General features: G+C 35.5%; 1 protein-coding gene across 5 annotated transcripts; it reads left to right on the plus strand.

Annotated features, from left to right (window-relative positions):
- pygmb (phosphorylase, glycogen, muscle b) lies at window positions 1-27,555 on the plus strand. Of its 5 annotated transcripts, none has more exons than XR_012382329.1 (21): window positions 1-402; window positions 3,228-3,329; window positions 5,699-5,777; window positions 7,218-7,321; window positions 7,405-7,536; window positions 8,789-8,900; window positions 9,013-9,095; window positions 9,205-9,348; window positions 9,860-9,952; window positions 13,248-13,394; window positions 13,625-13,788; window positions 15,695-15,809; window positions 16,253-16,354; window positions 16,446-16,593; window positions 18,386-18,444; window positions 18,528-18,669; window positions 20,896-21,103; window positions 22,107-22,241; window positions 22,610-22,676; window positions 25,029-25,867; window positions 26,025-27,555. XR_012382329.1 is itself a non-coding variant. In NM_001328031.1 (21 exon segments), coding segments are annotated over 20 exon segments (2,529 nt in total). In that variant the 5' UTR covers window positions 1-159; the 3' UTR covers window positions 25,179-25,190; window positions 26,963-27,555.
- Window positions 27,556-27,857: the final 302 nt, after the last annotated feature.

A 27,857-nucleotide genomic window follows, 5' to 3' on the forward strand; every position in this document is an offset into this window, starting at 1 on the left:
AATATAGAGAGAGCAGTGCGCGCCGCCAATGAGCGCGCTTGACCCTGAAGCATCAGTTGGAGATCACGGTGACGAGCAACACACGCAGCAGGCATCACGTAGACGAAGATCCCCGCTGCACGAACATAACACAAGATTATATAATAACAATCTTGCAAAATGTCCAAGCCACTGACAGACCAAGAGAAGAGGAAGCAAATTTCCGTGCGGGGTCTCGCCGGAGTTGAAAACGTCGCAGACCTTAAGACCAATTTTAATCGCCATCTGCACTTCACTTTGGTTAAGGACCGCAATGTTGCAACGAAGCGCGACTATTACTTCGCCCTGGCGCACACCGTCCGCGACCATTTGGTGGGAAGATGGATCCGGACCCAGCAGCATTACTACGAAAAAGACCCGAAAGTAAGCTATTGAAATGCCGCAGTTTCATCCTGGGGGTCCGGGACCGCACGTACACCACTGACAGCAGGAGGAGGAGTCCGAAAACACGACTCGCATAATGTTGCGCAGTACAACCGCAGAGTAACATCTTTATATCGCTTTGCACTTGTGATATTACGTTATATTGGTATTTTGCCAGGAAATACCGCTTGATACTTGTGGTTCGGAAGACTGCAAGCATTTTCAGCAATTACATAATATGTCAATAAGTGATGTCAGGAGCTCCTTCATTCAAGGTCCTGCAGACCGAATGTATGAAGAGAGCTTTGCCGTGCCCTTGACAGGCATCAACAGGTCAAACTATCGTTTTAAACGGAGTTATTTAAGGAATATCAATCGTAATTTTGCGTATGCTAGCTAAAACAAGCTATTTTCTGTAACGTTAGGCAAATGTCTACGTCGAAACATCTTTTAAAGTCCAACTCTGTGCCGCTAAATATGTGTACATTACAGGCGAAAGGTCTGTTATTGATAATACATAATTTCAGATTTTGCTGCGCTTTTAATTGAATTTTTGAAATAACGTTCACAAAATCAGATTATCGTTTTATTAGTCCCTGTTGATTGCATTGACAGTGTTATGGTCATCATCATAATTTATGCATACATACCTGATTATAATTGGTTGTGCTCACTTGTATCCGGATCTGTGATTGGTTCTTTTTGTCTAACGTTGTTCAGTATGCAGACCGTTCCTGAAATCTGAACGAAGGTCTTTGGTTTTCACAAAACTGATGCTCATTTACATTCATGATGTGTAGACACGAATGGGATCCAACTGGGGCCGGAGGACTCCCAACGGGGCAACAAGATAGTTTTGTTGCTTCATAGAAATGTTTGGAGAACATATTTTTTTTAAAAAGTGTATACAATTTTAAAGATACATATAAATCTAACATAATTTATAAAACTATTTTTACAAAATCACACATTATATTATGATACATTTATTGATTTTGAGATATCACAATTATTTAAATATTTAAAATAATGGATACATGACAGTTTTTTATTCAAATAAATAAATAATATAAAATTTGTTAAAACTATAAAATATGTATATATTTAAAAGCAAACTTATAAATACCTATTAAAGGGGGGGGGGGGGGATTAAGGACTTGTAAATAGATTAATAAATACAGTACTAGGGTTGTCAATACCATTAATTAATCTTACGATACTATACCAGGCAGCTAAAGTATCACGATACCAAGTAGTATTGCGATACTGTAATTCATAACTCTAACTATAAAGAAAATTGTCACAAATACTATATTTTATGTTATAACAGGCCTACTTGAATGTAATTCTTAATCCCCTTAAGGCTAAAAAGTATTATTTGCACCCAACTTCACCTAAAATGTATTCATTCTTTTAATTTTGTAGATAACTAACCAACAAATAATACATTAAAATAAAGATAAAAATTATATAGAATTAAATTTATTTACAAAAAGGGCATTTTCCCAACAAAATTAGGCTATATGAAGTCGTCAAAAATTCATTCAATGTTTCCTGTTGCTATTTTGGGTTTTTCATCTGTTGTTGTTGTTGTGGTTGTTTTTTTTGTCTTCTCAGGTAAGAATTCAAAGTAATTCAAAATATCACTTTGTGAGTAGTTCTTCTTAAGAGATTGTCGTGGACGCTACTAAATCATATTGACGGGAACAGAAATGAGCTGATTCAGATGTGCGTTTAAATAGAAGCGTTAAAAACGTGCAATAGGCTACCATAAAACGCGTCAATTTTACTCAGTTTTGCAACCTTAAAGGTCTCCACAGACTATTCAAACAAAATGGTCTATTGTTGCACAAACATGTGAGCATTTTAGCGACTTTTCACATGACACATTATCTATTGTAGATAAACCGTTATTGACGATTTACTACCGTTTACACACCAGTATTTTAGAGCCATAGTACAGTAAGTTTTCAATAATATTTTAGGTATGTTTGTAAGATACTTTTTCCACAGCATTTATAGGGTCTTTATTCAAGCAACAACAGATGCATTTTACATTTTAAGTAGGGGGAGTGGCATCTAAAAGACTGAAACCCTCCCTGTAAAACAATCCTTACAACCTTCTAGCAATTTGCATAATAATACCTAATGTTAATCACAGATATTCTCCTAAACAAAGCTTCAACACATTCCAAAGGAAACCTTAGAAATAGAATCAATAGTTTTTGTGGAGTTTTCTTTATCCCCCCCTCCTAAATAAACAGCTTATAAATTAAAGTTTTAACTTGCATTTGTAAATGCTAGTATGTAGTTATGTTTGGAATTTGGTGTGATTGCTATATCTGAATGGCTGGCTTCCTGACAAAGTGTTTAACCTTAAAATGCTGACAGCTAATGCTGCTATTTTTACATGAGCAATGTGCCAGACACACAGCGTGCACACATTCTTCTGCCCTAACCCTATTTGTTATCATATATAGACAAGCCACATATAAATTACACACTACTACATGTCTTCTTCACTGGAAAATCCTGCACGATAGTAGGATGTATCATTGTGCAACCTTCAGCGATTGAATGTTTCGCAGTGGCGGTCAGTGAGGACTCAGACGTGGAGCACAGATTAGGCTTGTGTTGTGCACCTGTCACAATAATACATGTCACTGGATAGGCTAGTCTGCTCAGCAGCAGGGACTGTAATGGCTCCCACCTCACTGTTGCTCTAAATGGCGCTCAGCTGCTTGGGTTAAATTAAATATATGCTCTTATATTATATTATTGTTAGTAAAATGATCTCATTAATCCTCTTTTGTCTTCACCTCTAGCGTGTGTACTACCTCTCTCTGGAATTCTACATGGGACGAACCCTTCAAAACACCATGGTAAACTTAGCTTTGGAGAATGCCTGCGACGAGGCCATTTATCAGGTGAGAGGAGATTGATAACTGAAAAATAATAATGAATAAGTATTAACGTGTACATTATACATTTATATTAATAAATATAGAGCATAGAACAGTGCTTCTCAACCATGTTCCACCAGCACTGCATGTCTTGGATGTCTCCTTTGTCTGTCACATCCAGTACAGGTCTTTCAGCTGATGAGCTGAAAGAGACATGGAAAATAAATGTGCAGAGCTGGTAATCCTCAAGGAGCGTGGTTGAGAATAACTGACATAGTGTGCTAGTTGATGACATTTTTGTTAGCTAATTTGAAACTAGAATCCCCCTGATTCCCTTGTAGGAGTTTTCATTGTCTTTTGGATTATTATTATTTATATGTACTTAATTATTTTAGAAAACGTGTTTATGACCCACATGCATCATTATCTTTATGAATGAACTTCCATCTACAGAAGTATGAAGATCTTTGTGTGATAACGTGATAGCACTCTTCATGATTTCAGTAAAACGAGCCCATCAACCCAAAGCAGAAGAGCTTGATTTATTATAGAGATCTAAGTCAAATATTGTGGTTGATTATACATGGGGTGTTTATATCCTGATTAATTGGTAATCATTTGTCAGTCATTAATCAATAATACTTCAGTTGTTGAAAAGTACAAATAGAGAATTGTAATAAGTACAAATGACAATTGCTATGTGTTTTCATGGAATAGTTATAGGCTAAGTTATAATTATACCCAAAAGCGACAGACAGAGATTTATTTTGAGTTGTATTTTGTGGTTATAACAAATATATAAAAGCATAGGCAGGAATTAATCTGCATAAACAGATGAGCTCTATGTGTTTTTATTTCAGGAAAATGACTTTAATGGCTGAGTGATATAACAGGATACATTATAGTGCTGAACAATATTTCATTTGAGCATCAATATCGCTATATGTGTATCTGCAATAGTCACATTGCAGAATTAGATTATTCACTCAAGCTTAAACGATAAAGATATTATTACATTTTTATTTCTTTTCATTTATACAATGATGACCATGTTATTTTACAATTGATTATTACATTACTGTACTTGAATACTGTTAGACCACCCAGAAAACCATAAAGTACTGTTTATTTATTTAATTTGCTTTAAATTTATATTTTATGCAGATGCACTGCAAAGAAAAAGACTTGACCGTCCCAGTCGATCTAAATAAATGAACTTTTTCCAAATAGATCTGGTGAAATTATATTTATATCACAATGTATACTGCAGCAAAATAAAATATCGCAATGTCATATTTTTTCAATATTGTGCAGCCCTAATACATTAAACACTTATTCAACAGTGTTTACATTTGTCTGTTGCCTCATTACAATTGTACACCGCAAATGTCACAGCTCAGGGCTCTCTCCGGGGACAGCATGCCAAACAAGCCTAAATTAAATCATTGTTGACTAAAATATAATTTTAATAAATATATCTGTTTAATAAATTTGTTTTGTTTAAATGTACCAAAATACAATGCCTATATTCACTGAGAAATGGATACAAATCTTTAGTTTTAATATGGGGTGTTTTTAATTATGCTGAGCACTATAAATGTTAAACTAGCAAACAGACCTCTTTGATGTGGCACTGAATACATTTCAGCAAAATTAGTGCATAGACGAGCTGTTAACAGACGAGACGCTCTGCTGCATTTGTTTACCCCAGAGATTTCCTGCTTTCAAAACATAGAAACTTACATAGAAAATACAATTTTAAAAATTGCTGTGTTAAACTTAGAAACCAAGGAAATGTTATCTCACTTACATACTTGAGATCCAATTTCTGTTGGCTGAATTTTTAAATTTTTTAAAATGACATTGAAAAATGTTGCATCATCATAATCACAACTTGAATAAATCCCAGACGTAACCCCACACACAGAAATGCATCCAGGACAGTTTTTCTGTGCACTGAAGCTCTTTAGCAGAGACGAGATTAATAGTGCTATTGACAACATTATGAATCCTTGATTTATTTGGCCATCCCTATTAATATGGGCTGATGAAATATAAAAGCATGCAACACAATGTGATTTGTATTCTTAGAAGTTATCTAATTGATTTAGTTCCATCTGGCTCTTGAGGGCCTTTCAAGCTATGATCAATACTGTTCTGTATATTAAATGTGCGCTGTAAAATATTTTTTTGGTCTGCTGCTTAATATATACAAGCTTTAATACAGATAGATACGCTGGAAATAAATGTTTGTGATAGTTGATTATTTTCTGCGAGGTCTGAGGATTGTTCTATAATATTTTATTTCATTAACTATTAGAACAAAATTTTTGTTGTTGTTATTATATCCTTCTTTGTGTGAAAGGGCCTTTATATTTTGTGTTTCTTCTCAGCTGGGTCTGGATATGGAAGAGCTGCAGGACATTGAAGAGGACGCTGGCCTGGGGAACGGAGGCCTTGGTCGTCTGGCAGGTGAACTCAGTCTCTTTAAATTCTGGGATCATTAAGTTAAGGGATATCTTCGATGAAGTTCTGTCATCATTTACCCACCCTCTAAACTATAGGTCCCAATCCCAATTCCTGGATGGCCGCAGCTCTCCATAGTTTTTCTCCAAGTCTAATCAAACACAGCTGATCCAACTAAGCAAGGTGTTCAAGACTACAAGAGACTATTATGCTGCGGTCTAGCATAATAGTTTCAGCATGCGAAATTTTGTTGTACGGTGCTGCGAAAAGGGCCATGATTAAACAAGATGATCGTTCATTCATTCATTCATTCATTTTCTTTTCTGCCTATTCCCGTTATTAATCTGGGTTTGCCACAGTGGAATGAACCGCCATATGTCCAACATATGTTTTTTACATAGTGGACATCCTTCCAGCTACAACTCATCACTGGGATACACTCATACACTCTCATTCACATTCATACACTACATCAATTTAGCTTATTCAATGCACCTATAGTGCATGTCTTTGGACTGGGGGAAACCGAAGCAACCGGAGTAGACCCACACGAACACGGGGAGATCATGCATATTCAACACAGAAATAACAACTGACTCAGCCGAGGCTCAAACCAGCGACCTTCTGGCTGTGAGGCGATCGTGCTACCCACTGCGCCACCGTGACACCGCAAGATGATTAGACATTTTACAAAAAAACATATTCCAAAATTAAATTTTCTTTCCAGAGAGGTCATGTTTTGATCTTTAAATGGTCTCATGCAGTCAAGTGATGCGATTTCGGAGGTCAGAGTTCACCAAGCTTGAACTTGGCAAAACTTGTTTTTTTTTATTGTTTAACCTGACAATACAGGAACATCAGAACCTGCTAAACTTGTCGCATGAGCTTGCGTTTCCGGTCTGACGCATTTGCATGCATATGAATGGAAGTCTATGAGGTGAAAAGTCCAGTGTGATCACGGCTTTAAGCAGGTGTGAGTTGGAGGTAGTTGAAGCTAAACTAGGCTGAGGTGTGGCCCTCCAGAAATTGAGTTTAAGACCTTTATCACTTTCTTCTGTTAAAAACAAAAGGAAATATTGAAGGATTTTGCATACCTTTAGCCACTGAATTCCTTAATATTTCTTTCCTGTTATGGAAGTCAATGACTACCAGTTACCAACATTCTTCAAAGTGTCTTCCATTTTCAACAAAAGACAAAAACTAAAGGGGAAGTACATTTTTGGCTAACTATCTCTTTAATGGTGAAGGACTGGTTTATTTAAATGAGATGAGTTGTTTTTGTTTGAATTGCTTTACACAGCAAATACGGCCCAGAAACTAAACCTGAAGTGGCATTCATTTTCAAAAATGTGTATTTACACAAGCTGTGTAATAGGGTTTAGTTTCTTTAACATAGTTTATGAATTGGTGGTGTAAATAGGACTTTATATTTCTCTTTTTCTACAGCTTGCTTCCTGGACTCCATGGCAACTCTGGGTCTGGCAGCATATGGATATGGAATCCGCTATGAGTTTGGAATCTTTAATCAGAAAATTGTGAAGGGTTGGCAGGTAAAACCCAATATCTCACTGAAATCTATTTCACTTCCCTTTGGTGTATTTGCTCTTAGTAAATGAGTGCTGTCATGTGACAGGTAGAGGAGGCAGATGATTGGCTGCGCTATGGCAACCCTTGGGAAAAGGCCCGGCCTGAATACATGCGTCCGGTGCATTTCTATGGTCGCGTGGAGCACCACCCGGATGGAGTGAAATGGGTGGACACACAGGTGAGAGCCTAGAAAGACATGAATATACAGTAGTCAACATTTGAAGTGTTCAGCATCTTTTATGAAAATTGTCCTAAAATCAATCAAATCACTTTTATTGTCATGTCATATCATGAGTTAAAAGCAAAGGTGCTGCCTCCGGACAGTGCAAAATATAGACAGTGCAAAATACAACAACATACTCACAAAAAACAAGACAATATACAGTTGACAATGGATACATAGAAGACAATTAATAGGTGTACACATAGTCTGACTGTTGGTGGAAAATGATTGTAGGCAATATTGTTTTCTTTACTTTCTTTATTGTCCACAAGTGGAAATTTATCTTTGGCTTCACCACACAACCACATCAGCACTCACATTACACACATCACAGAAAAACAGGCAACACAAATACATTCAATGTCATCACATATATCACATTAAAACTCAATTTGTGTTTCCTCTAGGCACGGTTGCTTTGCGCAAGTAAACGGGAGCGCGCACTCTTTTAAACAGCTACAGTTTTTTAACAGTATGCAGTTACAAAATTGGCGCATTTAAGCTCTGTTATCTTCACTGCCTGATAGATATATGATATAAAGATAGGATAAGTTGAAACAGCACGATTCTTAGGTTTTTTGGGGGGGACAAGTTAATTGTTTTATGTTCAATCCACTTAAATTTGTGAAAATGATTAAGATGACTTAATCGATTTGTGTTGTAACAACATAAAATTATTTTGTGGAACCCAGCATTTTTACAGTGTAAAGCATTCAGGATTTGTTCTGTAGTGACAGTGGAACTAAAAAAAGACTGCGTTCAAAATCACCTACTTCTCAGTAGGTACTACATTTGGGTCTGAATTTACTGCTCGACCATTAGAAAAGTATGTTCTATACAGTATGAATGTGTGTATTGTGAATGGAACTCAGACATATTACATCCACCATTTTGTTATGATTACAAGATGTCAGTTGCATCACTTCACTCCCATACATAAATTCCCTCTCGAAGCATCATGGGATAGCGTAGCATCCCTCGGATGTGCATTTCAGAATCTCGCCGGAAGCAGTAGGTCATCTGGGTACTTCTTGCATACTTTTTTTTTTTTCGCATTCTAGGAATTCGGACATACTACATGGCTTGAATATTGTTTTTAGCGCACTATATAGTATGGAACTATGCAACTTACTCAGCCTCATACTTAATCACCATGTTATTTATACAGGTTAATTTGTATGTTTTCCTATTCCGCTTGCTTTACCAGGTCGTCCTTGCCCTCCCATATGACACCCCTGTCCCAGGATACAGGAACAACATTGTTAACACAATGAGGCTCTGGTCTGCCAAAGCTCCATGTGAATTCCATCTCAAAGACTGTGAGTTCTCTTCAGCCATTGTATGATTTTTAACATCATAAATGTCTTTACTGTCGCTTTGTGCTCCTTTGTTCTTTATGTCTTATGAAACTCTCTCTGACTTTTCAAACAGTTAATGTCGGTGGTTACATCCAGGCCGTTTTGGACAAGAATCTGGCTGAAAACATTTCCCGTGTGCTTTACCCTAATGACAATGTCAGTGCAGCTCAAGTCTATTCACATAAAGCATAACAGGACGAAAAATCTCATGACTCCGGGAGCCTGAATGTAAACAAATCCTCCTGTTTGTGTTTGTGTTTGACAGTTCTTTGAGGGTAAAGAGCTGCGTCTGAAGCAGGAGTATTTTGTGGTGGCCGCGACTCTCCAGGATATCATCCGCAGGTTTAAAGCCTCCAAGTTTGGTTCAACTGAAATAGTGCGCATGGATCTATCCACACTGCCAGATAAGGTAGGTCAGACCCAGAGCTGTTTTATGTTAAAGGGATAGTTTACCCAAAATATTTATTTTATTCCAATCCTTTGAGTTTCTTCTTCTGTTAAACACAAAAGAAGAAATTTAGAAAAATGTTGGAAAACCTGTAACCATTGACATCCCTTTTATTTATTTATTTTTTTACTGGATGTCAGTGTTACAACTTTCTTCAAAATATCTTCTTTTGTGTTTAACAGAATTAAAAAACACATAAAAGATTTATAACCACTTGAGGGAAGAGGAAATAGTGAGTCAATTTTTTATTTTGGGTGAACTATGTCTTTAGTAAGTCTCTATGTCTTTTATAAAGAGTTTTAGAGAATACTCAACACAATTCAGATCACATCACGTGTAATTGGTTGATATTAATAATACTTTTTTAAATAGTTATTAGTAGCACTAATACAGTTAGAAATGTAATGTATCCGGCTTAAAAAAAAAGGAATACTAATGTACTAATGTCCTTTCCTTTGTTTGTACTTTTCAGGTTGCTATTCAGCTGAATGACACTCATCCTGCAATGGCAATCCCTGAGCTGATGAGGATACTGGTGGATGACGAGAAACTGACTTGGGATGTGGTGAGTAGGAAATACCCTTTTCATTTAACTCGAGTTATTTACTAGTAATAAAAGATAGATAAAAAAGGGACACACAGTCAAATTGTATGAATGTTGAACTAATGAATAGGAATTATTTGAGGATATAAAGTAACCCCCCCAGTTATGGGTTGCAGTTGGAAGGGCATCAGCTGCGTAAAACATGTGCTGGATAAGTTGGCGGTTCATTCTGATGTGGCGACCCCAGATCAATAAAGGGACTAAGCAGTAAATAAATGAATGAATGAAAGGAACCCTTTCCAGTATATACAGTACTCAACATAAAGGAGTACACCACATTTTAAAAATCAATGTTTTCATCCGTTTCTCAGTGAATATAGTTAGTGTATTTTGATCCATTTGAACAAAACAGATTTATTAAACAGATATATTTATTAAAATAATATTTTAGACACCAAACATCTTTGGAAATATTAAGAATATATATTGAAATTCAGTTTCAACAAAATTGTATTTATTATTTTTTTTGTTTCTTTTGAATTTTGCTCTTTTTAAATTTTTTGTTTACTATTTTTCTCTAGTATATAATTTTGGGTGTGCTAATTCTGGACCGTTATCATAGGTTATTTTGTTAGATCAGCTCCAGATTTGGCTCCAGTACTGACTAATCTATTGTATATGCACAACTGTAATATTGTAAAGTTTTTTATAGAAAATGTTAATTTAAATGAGATTTTATTAATCTAAATATTCCTGATCAATGCATAAAATGCAATAAAGAGATAGGAACTGTATATCATTGTTTATGGAAGTTTCATTTGGTCGAATTTTTGGGGGACAATTCTAAACTTTTCATCCATAGTATTAAAACAAGATATACCCAAATATCCAAAACTTTGATTTCTAAATATATTTCCTATTACAACGCTTTTACTAGTTCAAATAAAAAAACTGTTAACTTTCTGTTTAATACATGCAAAACTTATAAAAGCTCATTTTAATAAAATACTGTCTTGTTGTTTTGCTTTAAAAAAATTTACTTATATAGTCAAGAGAAAACCTGAAAAGTTTTTTCAAAACTTGGAATTCCTTTGTAGAATTCCTGAAGGAAGCTGATACAAATCTTTTCTCGGTATAACTTGTATCACCTGCTATTGATATACTGTTGTTGTTATATGATGTACCTTTACATTGTATGTGTAAGTATACGCATTTACTTATACATATATACACATTTTTATTATTATTATTGTTATTATAATTATTTTTTGAATGTTTGGTTTTGATTTCTGTTGTACATGTTAAAAGCTACAAAAAAATCAATAAAGACGGTGATAAAAAAGAGAGATTTGTAAGGGTTGTACTCATATGTTGAGCACTGTAGGTGCATTAAAAGTTCATAAAAAGTATACACATTATGATACCAGCAGACAAACAAATTCAACACAAGTTAGTGCATAAAATGTGTGTAAATCTCATAATTAAATACAATATGAGGAGAATAATGTCACTGGGCTGGATGTAGTAACTAATGTTAACAAATTGGATAATAAATGTTGTCCAGTTTACCGACACCATAAAATTGTGCTCCTTTACCTCTTGTAATGTTTCCATTTACACTTAAAAAATTTGCTGCAAACTATTTATATGGGAAATAACATGAAATTTAATAATGTTCAACTTAATTTGTTTGTTTAAATTCAACCCAAATAAATTGTTTGCAACCACTTACCTTATGCCAAGCTCAGACTGCATGATTTTAGCCCCGATTTTGACTCGCAGACAGATTTTGAGAAATTGCCAACAAATACCTGAAATACCTGAAATCACAGATTAACCAGTGTGAACTATCAAAGACTCAATCTGAGAGAATTCCAGATGAGTCGCCAACACCCGTGAGACATTTGGCATGCTAAAAATCAGCGCTGTCTGCGATTCAGAGTTATGCTGTGTAAAATGTGTCTAATTGAAAATAACATCAGCGATTATCTACAGCCAATGAGAGAGCAGCCTCCATTAGTATGGGTATTTGCAGGTCAGCAGGAGGGTGGAAGACAAATTAAGGTCTTCTTTTGGTCTATTTGGACCCAAGAAATGGAAAAAAAGCAAGTGTAAAGTTGACACGAGCAACCATGTCTGTTTGACGTGTCATCTAAGCAATATCTCAACTGGGTAGAAAAACAAAAAAGTTGAGGAGAAATTGCTAATTCCCTTCAAAGGCCAGTTGAGCAAAATAAGTAAATTTTTTACTATGGTTCTGCAATTAAGCGAAATCGAATTAAAATATAAAATGTATATTTACATATGTAAACAAGAGTCACGAATAACATCTGAGGAGAAGTGCTTCACAACCAGTCTGCTCTGCTTCATAAAATAAACTAGACTTTCTGTGATAGTGTAGTGAGGCATGGCAGGCATGGTATGGGTTGTCATGAACTATACCACACTACACGAGAAGAAACGATCGAATCTTGTGTCGCGATGTACATTTGTCATTTACAACTCCTCACAACACCCTACGTCACGGAAATTGTGCTGAAATCATGTGATCTTACCGGGGCTTTATAACTAGCCAATTGAGTAAGCACACTTTCGTTCTGCCCAATAAGAATTGCACAACTGAACTACGCCAACAATAAAAAATAAATAAAACAAACATCAAAGCGCTAACAAGTGGGATGATGGCATCTGCTGCTTCAGATGCATTAATCGACAAATTAATATCAAAGAAAAACAGCATTTGTAATACGGGAAACTTTTGGTTTCAAAGTCACAGACACCAAACAAAAAACAGTTATTTTTTATGAGCTGTTGCAGAATTGTTGCCACAGCGTACAGATTATTGAGCTGAAGCTTGAATTAAATTGAAATCAGATTAAAGTTGGTATTTAATCGTAAATCAAATCGCAATATCTGTCAAAAAAAATCGCAATTAGATATTTTCTCTAAATCACACAGCCCTATTCTACCCCACTAAAAGCTTCTTTCTCATTATGTAGTTAATAGCAAAAGATATACTAAAAGACCTTGTGTTGTTTCCATGTCACTTCTCACGTGGGTTTGGTTGTGGACCAAGACAATGTTGTTGGCAATTCTTCTCGTTCTTGTAAAGTCGTGCAGTGTAAAACCCCCTGTCACCGATCCATCCTTCAGTGTAAACACAGCAGCAACAGAACTCTACCCCAGATAGTCATGCAGTGCGAAAACATCTGCGCCACGACTACTTTGAAAATTGCCTGAGTTTGACATAAAAGAATTAAGTAAATCCAATGAATCCTTTTTTTTTCTATTTGACATTCTCCAATTTCTCTCTTAGGCCTGGGACATCACTGTGCGTACTTGCGCATATACAAACCACACTGTCTTACCAGAAGCTCTGGAGCGCTGGCCTGTGGACCTCTTCCAAAACCTCTTGCCCCGCCACCTGGAAATCATCTATGAGATTAACAGACGTCATATGGAGGTCTGGGAACACACATTACCTTTAAGCTTCTAGATCTGATGGGGTTTTTTTTGACTGGAAGACCAGTATCTTACTGCATTAGTACAGTCTCCCTTCCAAATAAGGAGTAAATAGTGCAGTGAGGTCGAATAAACAACCTCTTCTGCTCAGCATGACTCAGTAAATCTCTCATGAAGAACAGCATCTGCCCATGTACGTTCTCTGTTTTGACCTTGTGTCCTGTTTTTTAGCGGATCTCTGCGCTCTACCCTGGTGATTTTGATCGTTTGAGGCGCATGTCTCTCATAGAGGAAGGAGGTCAGAAGAAGATCAACATGGCTCACCTCTGCATCGTTGGCTCACATGCCGTCAATGGCGTGGCACAGATCCACTCGGACATTATTAAAGACACCGTGTATGTGAACAAACATTTTTATATTAGAAAAGTCTAGACCAGGGGTGGCCAAACTTGGTCCTGGTGTTTAGCTCCAACTTGCTTTAATACATCTGCCAGGAAGGTTCTAGTATACCGACAGACACTGGCTTCATCTTAATCAGCACCCAAGCTCCCAAGGTTGTTCATCAGTAGGTTAAATGTGCACGAATTCGAACACTGGTTAAGACAATGATGAGCTTGATTCACTACACACTGGGACACACTGACTGTGACATGAGAATGTTCTCATTATACACTGTTTTTTAAAAGTACATTCTAGCTAAATAATTTGATTGTTTCATGTACGAGCAACATTTTAACATTCATTCATTTTCCTTCTGCTTAGTCCCTTGTTTATCAGGGGTCACCACAGTGGAATGAACCGCCAACTATTCTAGCATATGTAGCATATTCTATCACTCATAGACTACGGCCAATTTAGTTTCTCCAACTCACCTATATTGCATGTTTTTGGACTGTGGGGCAAACCGAAGCACCCGGAGGAAACCCTCACAAACATGGAGAGAACATCTGGGACTCAAACCAGCAACCTTCTTGCTGTGAGGTGGCAGTGTTAACCGCTGGGCCACCAGCTAGATATGATCGTTCATGTTAAAAATCTCTCGTTTGTAATTGCGTTTGATGATTTAGGTCACATGATTCATATTTAGAGCTTCTGAACTTTCATTAAGGGCGCATAGTGCACATCGATGTGGCCTGATTTTCATGGTACACTGTGGGACTTTTCAGGGCGCAAACGTTTCAGTTTAGCACTGTTCAGTCTTACGTTTAAACAGCACTTCATCAGTGCACTGACTAGTGAAAAAGGGTGCTGATTGAGACGCACTTATTGATTATTGTTATTATTACGTCAAGCCGAGGCAGAAAATTCTTTGTCTTGCTTTACATACAATAACAAAACATTCCCATAAGACAATCACAGTACATATACTTAAAAGTCTTTACCCCGCCTAAGAACATTATATTTTTTACTTTTTTTAAAAGTAGCTGGTTCAGGTGTGTCTAATTGTGGTTGGAGCTAAACTCTGCAGGACACCGGCCCTTATAATATATATATATATATATATAAATATAAAGAATTGAAATACTCACTGGAAAAGGGGTGTTACTGGCATTTATTACAAGACCTTTTAGCTGCGACAGTTTTTTATTGTAATCAATGTCAACGAAGTTACTACTTATGGTTCTTCACCTGATAAAGGGTTAATTGTATACTAAGTTTTTTTTATTTACCAAGTCTACAGTCATTTTTTTTGTGGAAACTGATTATAAACAGTATTTATTTAAAACAGAAATAATTTGTTTAGTTATGCATTACATTAAACATAGTTGATATTTATATTTGCTGAACAAAGTTTTTGAATAATTGTTTTTAAACTAAATAACAACTATTTTAAAGAAAAATAGCATATGTTTTTTCAATTAGCAAAATTAAAAGATTAAGCTTTTATGGATTTCTTCTGTTGAAGACAAAACAAGATATTCTGAAGGATGTTGCAACAGTCATATTAGGAACAAAAAATATAATTATCAATGAATATCATTTTCCCCCAACATTCTTCAGTATATCTCTCTTAATGTTCAACAAAGAACATTAAATAAACTTAAAAAAAAAACAAGTGGAGGATGAGTAAAGTATGCAGGGTTTTGGATTTTATTTTTGGGTAACTAACATTTTAAGCATACATATTTAGGTAATCTGGCAATACCTTAATTCCAAATATATTGCTTATTACACAATCTCTTGTTCTTCTAATGACCTAATTTATTTCTTTTAATTTCATTAGGTCTGCTGTATGACTTGCATATTCTTAAAACCCTAAAACAGGCCTATCTAATTGACTTGGGTTGATTTTGTGTACAGATTTAAGGACTTCTATGATGTGGACCCACAGAAGTTTCAGAACAAGACCAATGGCATCACACCTCGTCGCTGGCTCGTCATGTGCAACCCTGGACTGGCCGAGGTTATCGCTGAGGTCAGGAACATTGCTGATAGTTATCATAATTTGTAAGCTTTGAGAACTAAAAACATTTAAATTATGTTTAACAGAGCAAGGAATTTTTCACAATATGTCAGATAATATTTTTTCTTCTGGAAAATATCTTATTTGTTTTATTTTGGCTAGAATAAAAGCAGTTTTTATTGTTTTTAAAACCATTTTAAGGTCAATATTATCAACCCCCTTAAGCAATATTAAAAAAAATTATGTCCTGTCATCATGGCAAAGATAAAATAAATCAGTTATTAGAAATGAGTTCTTAAAACTATTATATTTAGAAAATTATTTCCATAAAACAGAAATTAGGGAAAAATATATACTGAGGGCTAATAATTCAGGAGGGCTTACAATTCTGACTTCAACTGTATCTTGTAAGCTTGTGTGAGAAATGTAAATCCTTGTTTGACATTACTCATTAGAGAATTGGTGAAGACTACATCCGTGATCTGAGCCAGTTGAAGAAGCTCTTGAAGTTTGTGGATGATGATGCTCTAATTCGAGACATTGCCAAAGTCAAACAGGTAAGAAAGTAAATAAAACATGGAGCAGAAATTCAGTGTAGTGATCATTAGCATGATGGACTTCATATGCATGTTGCTGCGCCATTTTCAGGAGAATAAGATGAAATTTGCCGTGCATCTCGAGGAACAGTACAAGGTGAAGATCAATCCCAACTCCATGTTTGACGTCCATGTGAAGAGGATCCATGAATACAAAAGACAGTTGTTGAACTGTCTGCACATCATCACTCTCTACAACCGTAAGTTGAAAAAAATATCACTCAAATTTTAATTAAAGGTTTAGTTCACCCAAAAATGAATATTCTGTAATGGATCACTTTCTCTCATGTCGTTACAACCTCTCTGAGCCCTTCATGCATCTTCAAAACACAAATTAATATGTTTTAGATTAAATCTGAGAGCTCTCTTATCCTCCATAGTGAGTGATGGTCCAGAGACATTCCAAAGGATCCAAAAATGTTGTACAATTATTCCATGTGACTTAAGTGGTTCAACTGTTATTATACAACGCTCCAAAAGTACTTTTGTTTGCTAATAATAAATCAGTTCATGAGGGTGTGCATTTTCTATTTTAAGTATGACGTGATGAAAGCCATTAGAGTCATAGTGCAATCCGCAACACTGTATTACTTACAGTAAATCAGAAGATTCCAGATTTTCAAATAGTTGTATATTACATCCTCCCAGTCTAGGGTTGGGAAGGAGTAATAAAGAAAGTGGTGGAGGTTTGGATTAAGTTTGTTCCCTTCTACTGAATCAAGAAAACAACAAGCTTAGCGTTCAAGAAAAAAGTGTATTTACCATAAGGAAGCTAACAAGTTTTTAGGAGGGGTCAAGGCCAACATACCAAACAAAACATCCTAACTTCAATATTTTAAACTACCTAAATTAATAAATTAAAGAAAACACAATACAAAACAGTACACTAACTTCCTCTCTATTCTTACACAGGAGAAAACTTAGACAAAAGAAAACTCCTTACAATAAATTAACAATGAATTGAACAAATAAATAAGTCTTTCTGCCACAGAGAAAAATAAAGAAACTCTGACAGGTTAGGTGTTAACCCACATGATTTGGTTAAACAAATCCTCTCACATGAGGAGTGAAGGTCTTCACAGACAATATCAACAATTTAACCACACCAAAAAGAACAAAACCCAATAACAAGCCAGCAGAAGGGATTCTTGCTCCAAAGATCCCAGCTCTGTCTTATATCCACAAGCCAATCCTTTGGTGGACCAATCAGGATTGAGAATCCATCGGTGGAGCCAATTTGCAGGGTTGACTCCACCTGATCAGAATTAAAGCCTCATTGAAGGAGAGAAATAAATACATGATATCTACAAAAGACATTCATGAAACATAACATGTATCTTAACCAGAATGCATGAGTGTTTCAACCCTCAGTGCTGAGTTGCGACTGAAAGGGTATCCGATGAGTTAAAAAAAACATATGCCAGAGTAATTGGTGGTTCATTCCACTGTGGTAATCGCAGGGATTAAGCTGAAAGAAAGTGAGTGAGTGAGTGTAACTCAATAATAGCAACTCTATAATACAAGACATAAATATACATAATACATAAATATTAATTTAATATAATGTAATATAATTAATATTTGTACTTCAGTCTTATTAGTGATAGTTACACTACAGCAAAACAAAACATCACATTAACATGCAAGTATTAAAAACTTACTGCCCAGCACACTGTGCCCCATATAAAAGGTAACTCATTCATTTCTTACACATTACTGAAATATTTCGAGAATTGACATGACATGTTACACAGCAAAGAGGCGTTTCTTTGCATTGTTTTTCCACAATCAAGGTTTTTACAATAAAATCATGTGTCCATTGTATTTGTTTGCATATACTTTGTGAAATCAGGCTGATTAAAATTTATATATACATTGTATTTAGTAGCAATTATTAACTTCCAAGTATAAAAGCTTATCAGTTATGATTACAAGTCAAAAATTCTGTACGGGTGCATCCCTACAATTACCTTTACCATTTCCTCCAATCAGGCATCAAGAAGGAGCCTAACAAGGCCTGGACTCCTAGGACCATTATGATTGGAGGAAAGGTAAGACCGATCACTCGCCGACCACTCAGATTTGTACTTTTCTGAAGTCTGAAGGCTAATCGTTTAATACGCTCCTCTTTCAGGCCGCTCCTGGATATCACACAGCTAAGATGATCATCAAACTAATCACGTCAATCGGAGACGTGGTAAATAATGATATCGTGGTTGGAGATCGCCTGAAAGTCATCTTCCTTGAGAACTACAGGGTTACACTGGCTGAGAAAGGTTGGATTTTTTTCAGTTCTTTTTTAAAACTAAATCTAAGACTAAAACTATTGGTCAAAACAACATTTTTGTTAACTGGAAAAAAATTATATTCTATTATTACTATTACTATTAGTATTGTTAATACTATAATACTATGCTAATATATAATAATGAATGAAATACACAACAAATGAAAAAATTAAACAAAAAACTAATTTGAACTTAAAACATTATTTTAACATATTTTAAGTTATTAAAACTAACTGAAATAAAACAATTATTGGCAAAAATAAATGACAGTACAATCATCAGATTTAAGAAGCACTCATTTTATGATAGAAAATCTGACCTGTGCCTGTTAGACAACACCTAGGATGGTGCTTTTTACACCAAACACATCAGTCAAGTGCATGCTGATGTACCAAAAATATAAAACATCTTTTCTTCTTCTCCCCAAAAGAAAAAAAGAAACTAGCCACGTCTAACTGCATTTAAACGGATACATTTATTTTTAATATGAGCAAGTTTGTCTGAGTTCTTCATAATGTTTACTTTTATACATTTAAGTTGCACTAATGGTTTTGGTTTCAGTGTTTCTTCAAACAATTATTCCATTTTTATTACTAAGAGGTTAATGTAAACTGTGCAAACATTAAACTTTGCTGTTGTGTTCTGCAGGCTCGTAGCCAGCCTGGTGAAAGAGTTGGTTCTTTTTCTCAAAAAGTGGACCTTTTTGCAATAATAAGCCTCATTTTTTATTTAATTATACTGCATTTTAGTGACATTTTATGTATTATTTTAGTTGGATTAGCTTGTCAGATGGCTATCATAACCACATTTTTGGATTTACCAAAAATATTTCCTAAAGATTTATAGTGAAGATAATAAGAAAAAGATACTTATTTTTAAAATACATATTTATTAAATTCAATATCATTAGAAACAACAGGACTCTGTTAAAGTTTTAAACTAAAAACTGTAGTCTATTGCCATTTATTAGACAAATAACAACCTGGCCAGCACATTCAATTTTCCTCAATCAGAGTTTGGCCATTTAAATAAAAAAAATACAAAATAATAAATAAATAATTATAATAATGTAGAGCTTCACAAATTTTCTAGCTTCTCTTGTTAAGAAAGTACATTAGAAAATTTATGGATAACAACAATAGCCAAAATAGTATTCAAATCTATTTTAATAGGGTCCGCTTTTGATGCTTTACACATTTTTATTGCTCATTTTTTGTTTCAAGAATAAGGTCCCGGATTTAGAATGAAAGTTACCTTTAAATTTTTTCTCTGTTTAAAAACAATCCAGTAGCGAAAGAGGACTTCACTTATGTCAGATTGTAAAATGAATATATTTTTAGCATTGGTTAAAACTGACTAGCTAAAGTCACACTGAAGTGATACCCAATTCCGCTTGGTCTCAAAGCCTTTTTTTGATGTTTTTTTTTCACTATTTGTAATGGTATAGCAGTCAAAATAGGACAAATGAGCTCATGTATGGGGCAAATTCTGGACTTTTGTCAGTGAGGGGCAGGTCTTCCGAACCACCCCAACCCCCTTGGCTATGGGCCTGTTTTGTTAACTCCGTAAAACTGGAATGGCTAAAACTAAAAACAAAATAGCAATGTGTTCACAAATTAAATTCTAAATGAATCTAACAAAACCATTTATTAAACAAACTAAAACTAAACTGAAATTTAATGTCTGGACTTTGGCAGTGATATTTACTTTACACTGAACTGAACTGAGGGAGAGGCGGTGGCGCAGTAGGTAGGTCAGTTGATGTTTCTGTGTGGAGTTTGCATGTTCTCCCCGCGTTCGAGTGGGCTTCCTCTGGGTGCTCCGGTTTCCCCCACAGTCCAAAGACATGAGGTACAGGTGAATTGGGTAGGCTAAATTGTTCGTAGTGTACGAGTGTGAATGAGTGCGTATGAATGTTTTCCAGAGATAGGTTGCAGCTGGAAGGGCATCCGCTGTGTAGAACATTTGCTGGATAAGTTGGTGATTCATTCCGCTGTGGCAACCCCAGATTAATAAAGGAACTAAACCGAAAATAAAATAAATGAATGAATGAACTGAATTGAAGTTCAACTCTGAAAACTGGACTGAAGCCGTTTTAGTTTACTAGAACTACATAGAAATAAAGATGAAATTATCTGAATTAAAAAAAAAATACTTTCATAATTTAAGAACTGACAGTTTTTACCTAGCATACTTCAATCTGTCTTTTTACAGTCATCCCGGCGGCTGACCTGTCTGAGCAGATTTCCACAGCAGGAACAGAAGCTTCTGGAACAGGCAACATGAAGTTCATGCTGAACGGAGCTCTGACCATCGGCACCATGGATGGGGCTAATGTGGAGATGGCTGAAGAGGCGGGAGAAGAAAACCTCTTCATCTTCGGCATGAGAGTGAAGGATGTGGAGGCTATGGATAAGAAAGGGTAATATAATGAGTTTTAATCAACAATGTCCTAAATTAATTTGGAAATTTTTTCGTCCATTGTGCAAATTTTTTGTGATTTTTGTGCATGTATGTTTTGTAGGGGGGAATTCAGCATGAGTTTAACATTAACATTCACATTTCTGATACCATGTATCATAAACTTATATTAAATCTACTAGCTAAATGTATTATTTATCTAAAATATAGATATGAAAGAAGAAAAATTATTAGATACATTGACTGTAAAACAACTATATAATCAATAAGTCATAACAACATTTGTTTTTATGCTAATTATACTTATTAATTTAAGTGTAAGCTGAGAAAATATGATATACTTTTCCTTCTATGCTAATGAAGGACTACTGAGACATTCCAAGCATGGGATGGGTCCTCCTGGTGAGGCAGAGTTCCTCACAGCTCCAATACACATCTCTGCCATTTGCTTACAGTGACCATGTGCTCTTCACCATACACAATTCATCGGCTTGTGTTCTTCTTTCAGATAACTTTGTCATGTTTGGTGTCATTTGACAGTTTGTGACTTCAGTATTGTAGTGATGAAATCAACAGAGACATTAATTAATTGTATTTCAATCTATAATATATTTACTATTGTTGGGTCATGGCCTGAGGAGAGTATGTTAATGTACTTCTCCCCCACTTCATCTCTTCAACTTTGCTCTCACGTTCAGCTAGTTTTGGGGGTTATTAATGCTTCTTGTTTTAATGATTTAAATGTATTTTGTTATACAAGCTGTTTTGTCAAATTAATGTAATTTAAGTCAATGTAATTTAACTCGTAAGTTTTTTTTTGTTCAGCTTAAAAGTTCAAAGCAACCAGAAATTTTTATTACAGTTTAGGGAGTGATCTCTCTATGCAATATAATGAAAGTGAATATAAGGTTTAAATAAATAAAATGCTGATTTTATTGTACTGAAGGAAATGATCACATTAGATGCAGAGCTGCTTGACTTACTTGAAGTTGGTTTGTTTCCAGATACGATGCCATGGAGTATTATAACCGCATTCCAGAACTGAAGCAAGCCATGGATCAGATTTCTGGAGGATATTTCAGCCCTGCAGACCCTGACCAGTTTAAAGACATTGTCAACATGCTGATGCATCATGACAGGTTAGAAAAAACTCTGGAAGGCCTTGTTTCCACCATGATTTTTAGGTTATTCAATCTCAAGTGGTCAGTCAAGATGCATTACTGTTTTCACATGGTATTAATATATATTCAAATGCATGCAAGTAATCAGGATGAGGATGCTATGAACATGGTCTGTATGGATACCTTAATTTAGCCTGATGTATTAATCACAAAATATTAGTTTAGTACTTAGTAAATGGACAGTGGTGTTTGTGGCTGTTTCGATGTATTTGAGTGTTTAAACAAAGACTGATGTAAAGTGGAAATGGGGTCAATACTTTGTGCTGGTCGCAGTTTAAGTGATCTAAATAGTCACGTGGATTAAATTTTGACTGTCTGGTGTTTAGGTTCAAGGTGTTTGCTGACTATGAAGACTACATCCAATGTCAGGACAAAGTCAGTGCCCTCTATAAGGTTTGTATAACAGAGAACTAAAATATTTTGACAGCACTAATGTTTTGGTATGTATTGGTTGAGGAGTCTAGCAAAATGCATTGCAAATTTTTTATTTGATACATACTTTGACTTTCTTGTTCTAGATATCATATTTCTTATTCTAGAATACAGAAAATGCATTACTGTTTGAAAGATTAGGGTTAGTTATATTAGAATTGTATAATAAATTAATGCTCAAACTCAACAAAGCTGATATTAAATTGTTCAACAGTGACAGTAAAGAAACATATAATGTCGCTAAAGTAATTTCTATTTCAAGTAAATGCTGTTGAATTTTCTTTTGAATTTTCTGTTGGTCAAGCATCCTGAAAAAACAACTATCAGGCTTTCCACAAAAATATTAAGAAATAATTGATGATATATAGTGATGGATGATTCTTGAGCATCAAATCGGTAAATCAAGATGATTTGATCATGTGACATTGACCCTGCAGGCACAGGATGTCAACATGACATCAGATTGACGTTGTATCCTAATGTCAGGGGGCATTGCATTTTGTTTGGAAATTAAAATCTGGTTAACGCCAGAACCCAACGTCTGTGTCCAACATCAATGTCCAACCTAAAATCAATCAAATGTCAATGTCTAATGATGTTACAGCTTGACATTGTGAGGACGTCAATCAGACATTAGATTTTGGTTGCCATACCTGACAAATAAACGTCAGTATTTAATTTCGATATGATTTTGGTTTAAGATGTTGGCTCTAAGTTAGATTTTGGTCACTTTGCAACACAACCTAAAAACAACCAAATATCAATGCCATTTGACGTCATTATTGGACGTCAAAGTAACGTTGTCCTTAGACGTTGGCTAGACATTGAATTTTGGTCACCTAACATCACAACCTAAATCTCACCTATTATTATCATCTTATAATGATGTGAGCCCACTGCGGAGGAATGACAAGTTCTAACATTACAAATTCTTACCAGCCCTAACTTTTCGAATTATAGCGTATATGAATAAGATGAGTGATCAATATTTGTGTTCTTTTTTTTATTGTTATTATTTAGAACAGTGGTTCCCAAATTGGGGGTCGCGGGACAATGAGGAGGGGTCGCTTGGCGGTCAATCAAATTAATTTTATTGAACTATTAGAATTACCATATTTTATCCATAATCTGAAGAACAAAAGAGTAGTTAATAATAAAATTGTTAACATGTTAATAATAAACATTAAAAAACAACATGCAAATAAAAAACCATCAGCCTTTTGATTCTTTTGTGACCCCTGTGGTGATTACATTATATTAAAGACACATATTGACAAAGAACATATTGATTTTATGGCACCAGGTTTAACTTTCTGACACCTTTACGGCACTCACATACATTAAAAATAAATGCAGGCCACAACTGAACATGGAGAATGGTCTCTGAGTGGCAATCTCCAAAATTAAAGGATAAACAGACTTAGACCTATTGCTGTGTGCACTTTTGTGTGCAAGGATTATATATTTATAACCCCCTCAGAGAATATTGGGGGTCACGGGTTAAAAAGTTTGGGAACCCTTGATTTACTACTCTAGCATTACTCCAAGTTTCAGGGTTATAAATTCAAGTGGGCATTTCTCTTACTTCCAGGAATATGTTTATTTGAAAACATTTGTGATATGATTCACTAACAATGTGTAGGTTTACATAGTGCTTGACATTTAGTGTGCTTTAAAGGGATAGTTCACCTAAACATTCACCGTCAGGTGGTTCCAAACCCTTTCTTTCTTCTGTTGAACAGAACACAAGAGAAATATATTTTGAAGAAAGTTGAAAACCTGTAACCATTGACTTCTATAACAGGAAAAACAAATACTATGGAAGTCAATGGTTACAGGTTGGATAACAGACTTAGAAGCTGAAAACCTGTAACCATTGACTTCCATAACAGGAAAAACAAATACTATGGAAGTCAATGGTTACAGGTTTCCAGCTTGTAATTCTGTTATCCAACCTGTCATCATTGGCTTTTATAGTATTTGTTTTTTCTATTATGGAAGTCAGTGGTTACAGGTTTTCAGCTTCTAAGTCTGTTATCCAACCTGTAAACATTGACTTCCAGAGTATTTGTTTTACCTATTATGGAAGTCAATGGTTACAGGTTTCCAGCTTTCTTCAAAATATCTTCCTCTTGTGTTTAACAGAAAAAAGAAACTCATAAAGGTTTGGTACAAGTAAAGGTTGAGTAAAGGATGACAGAAGTTTCATTTTTCTGTGAACTATCTCTTTAAACATCTTTACACACAGCAGAAACACAGCAATGCAGCAACTGTGACTCAACTCTTGTTCCTCTCTCCTTCGTTCTCAAACAGAATACTAAAGAATGGACCAAGATGGTAATCCACAACATTGCCGGCTGTGGCAAATTCTCCAGCGACCGCACCATCAGTCAGTACGCCCGTGAGATCTGGGGCATGGAGCCCAGTCTGGAGAAGATCGCAGCTCCAGACGACTCCCGCTAAACCCTTTCCACGGTATCAAAATGTATTGTCGTGGCCGTTTTTACATTCAGTTTATTTACCATTGTGAAAAAATGTATACAGGTGATTTTTAACGTTAAAAAGTCATAGGAGCTCCGTCAGACAGCCAGAATACCTCACGCATTGTCTCTGCATCCCTGCTCCGAGCTTTGTGTGGCATGTTCAAATAGATAGAATATATGTTGGTGTAAGAATGTTAGGTTTCCTGTGAAATATTACGAAAAAGCTATGATGTATCTGTCTACCATGCCGAATGAACAGCACAGCCTCATCCTGGAGAGCTGAACATACACTGTGAGGACAAAATATAGTATTTTGCCACTCGTTATAGCATGATGGTGACTGTTATGAAAGCAATTTAAAGTGGCAGTTCACTCAAAAACACAAATTCTGTCATTATTTACTTGTTTTTTTGTTTGGATGAATACAAAAGAAGATATTATGAAGGATATTATGTGGTCCCCCTTAGCTCATCCATTCATTTTTATTTACATTTTGGATTATTGTATTAAAATAGCATAATGGAAACACCCAGATGCATATTAATGTTAATAAATGCGAATCAAAAACTTAAATGCACAACTGAGTAGGATAAACCTTTAATCTGATAAGAAAAAAAAAACGCATATAAGTTATGATGAAAACACATAAACTCAGTGTTTCTCAACCATGTTCCTGGAGGACCACCAGCTCTGCACATTTTCTGTGTCTCCTCAACCAAACACACCTGATTCAGATCATCAGCTCATTAGCAGAGACTGAAAGACCTGGAATGGGTGTGGAAGACAAAGGAGACATCCAAAACATGCAGTTCTGGTGGTCCTCCAGGAACGTGGTTGAGAAACACTGTTTTAACTGAATAAACTGCTGAATGTGCTTCAAAAAAAACATGTTTGTCCTCTCAAAAATGACTTAAAATAAGTTGAAACAGCAAATTTCTTTTGTTTTTTAGGACAACTTAATTGTTTTATGTTCAATGCACTTTAATATGTAAAAACTATTAAGTTAACTTTAATTTGTGTTGGGACAACATTAAGTACATTACATTAAGTAATTACAACATTAAGTAATTGTGTTTAGGTCTTGTGACAGATTTGTCCGCTAAACATCCATGATGAATCTACCGTTCCACCACATTCCAAAGGTGCTCTATTGGATTGAGATCTGGTGACTGTGGAGGCCATTTGAGTACAGTGAACTCATTGTCATGTTTAAGAAACCAGTTTAAGATAATTGGCACATTATGTTAGGAAACCAGTATTTTTTTTTACAGTGTTACGATTTCAGTTCTTGACTCACTGGATGGAAACGGTGCTTCATTTGTGAATCTTTTATGCGATATTCAAATTGTTTGCGTAAATCTAAGTTGCATATTTGACTTTCCATAGTCCATTTTTCCATACTATGGAAGTCAATGGGGACGATTAGCATCTTGCTTATCAACAATTATCAAAATGTCTTCTTTTGTGTTCAGCAGAACAGTTAAAAACATACAAGTTTGTAGGCGTAAATGCTGAGTACATTTTCATTTTTGAGTGAACTGTTCCTTTAAGAAACCACCAAATTTAGGGCTTTTGTGTGTGTGTGTGTGTGTGTGTGTGTGTGTGTTGTAGAAAAATGTTTGATTATTGAAATCACTCCATTTCAGTGTATGACAGGCAGTTATCACATGAACAATGTGGGCTATGTGGTACATTTACCGTGGTCATAATTCTTGTTTAAAATAACCTGCCTTAACCAAATGAGTGTCGTTTGTGTGTGTTTAGGTCTAAATCTCTGCCTGTCGATGCTCAAGACTTGTTCTTCCACCCGTAGAGCTTCATCCTTCAGCACTTTAGGCATGATCTGTCACTTTTGTCCTGATACTGTAGCTCTTCCCACATACGCATCTACTTGTAACTCTGTTTTCACACCACACACGACCAGACCTGCAGGAATGATGGGGCCCTGCAGAAAAACTTGAGTCCAGGAAGGCTGCAAAACTAATATAGCACTGAAGTGTGATTCTGCGCACCTGCGTTAGAGACCATGAAATGTATTTATCTGTATTTTAAGATAGAATTATATATGAAGATCTTGTAACAGTGTATTATGCATTGCTCTTGGATTTGCAGGAAGGGGCTACTTAGAAAACTGTACTTTAGATCCACAACTAAACTAGGAATATGATCTTGGTTTAGTGGTATTGGAGTTTTTATTTGTGGTTTCTTGTTACCAACCTGTCCCCCTTCAATGATCGATGAAGATCTTTGTTCTCTCTGAATGTTTGCTTATATTGTGATAACGCACACAAAACAGACCTGCTGATACCCTTCAAGAGTGCATTAAGAGTGTAAAGAAATAAAACAGTAACTAATCACTGTGTCTGCTTTGTTTTTAGTTATACACTCACTGGCCATTTTATTAGGTACACTTTACTAATACCTGGTTGGACCACTTTTTTCCTTTAGAACTGCCTTAATCCTTCATGGCATAGATTCAACACGGTACTGGAAATGTTCCTTAGAGATTTGGGATCATTTTGACATGATAGCATCATGCAGTTGCTGCAGATTTGTCAGCTGCACATCCATGATGCAAATCTTCTGTTCCACCACATTCCAAAGGCACTCTATTGGATTGAGATCTGGTGACTGTGAAGGCCATTTGAGTGCAGTGAAC

Source organism: Danio rerio, chromosome 7 (assembly GCF_049306965.1).
Source record: "Danio rerio strain Tuebingen ecotype United States chromosome 7, GRCz12tu, whole genome shotgun sequence".
Classification (NCBI taxonomy): Eukaryota; Metazoa; Chordata; class Actinopteri; order Cypriniformes; family Danionidae; genus Danio; species Danio rerio.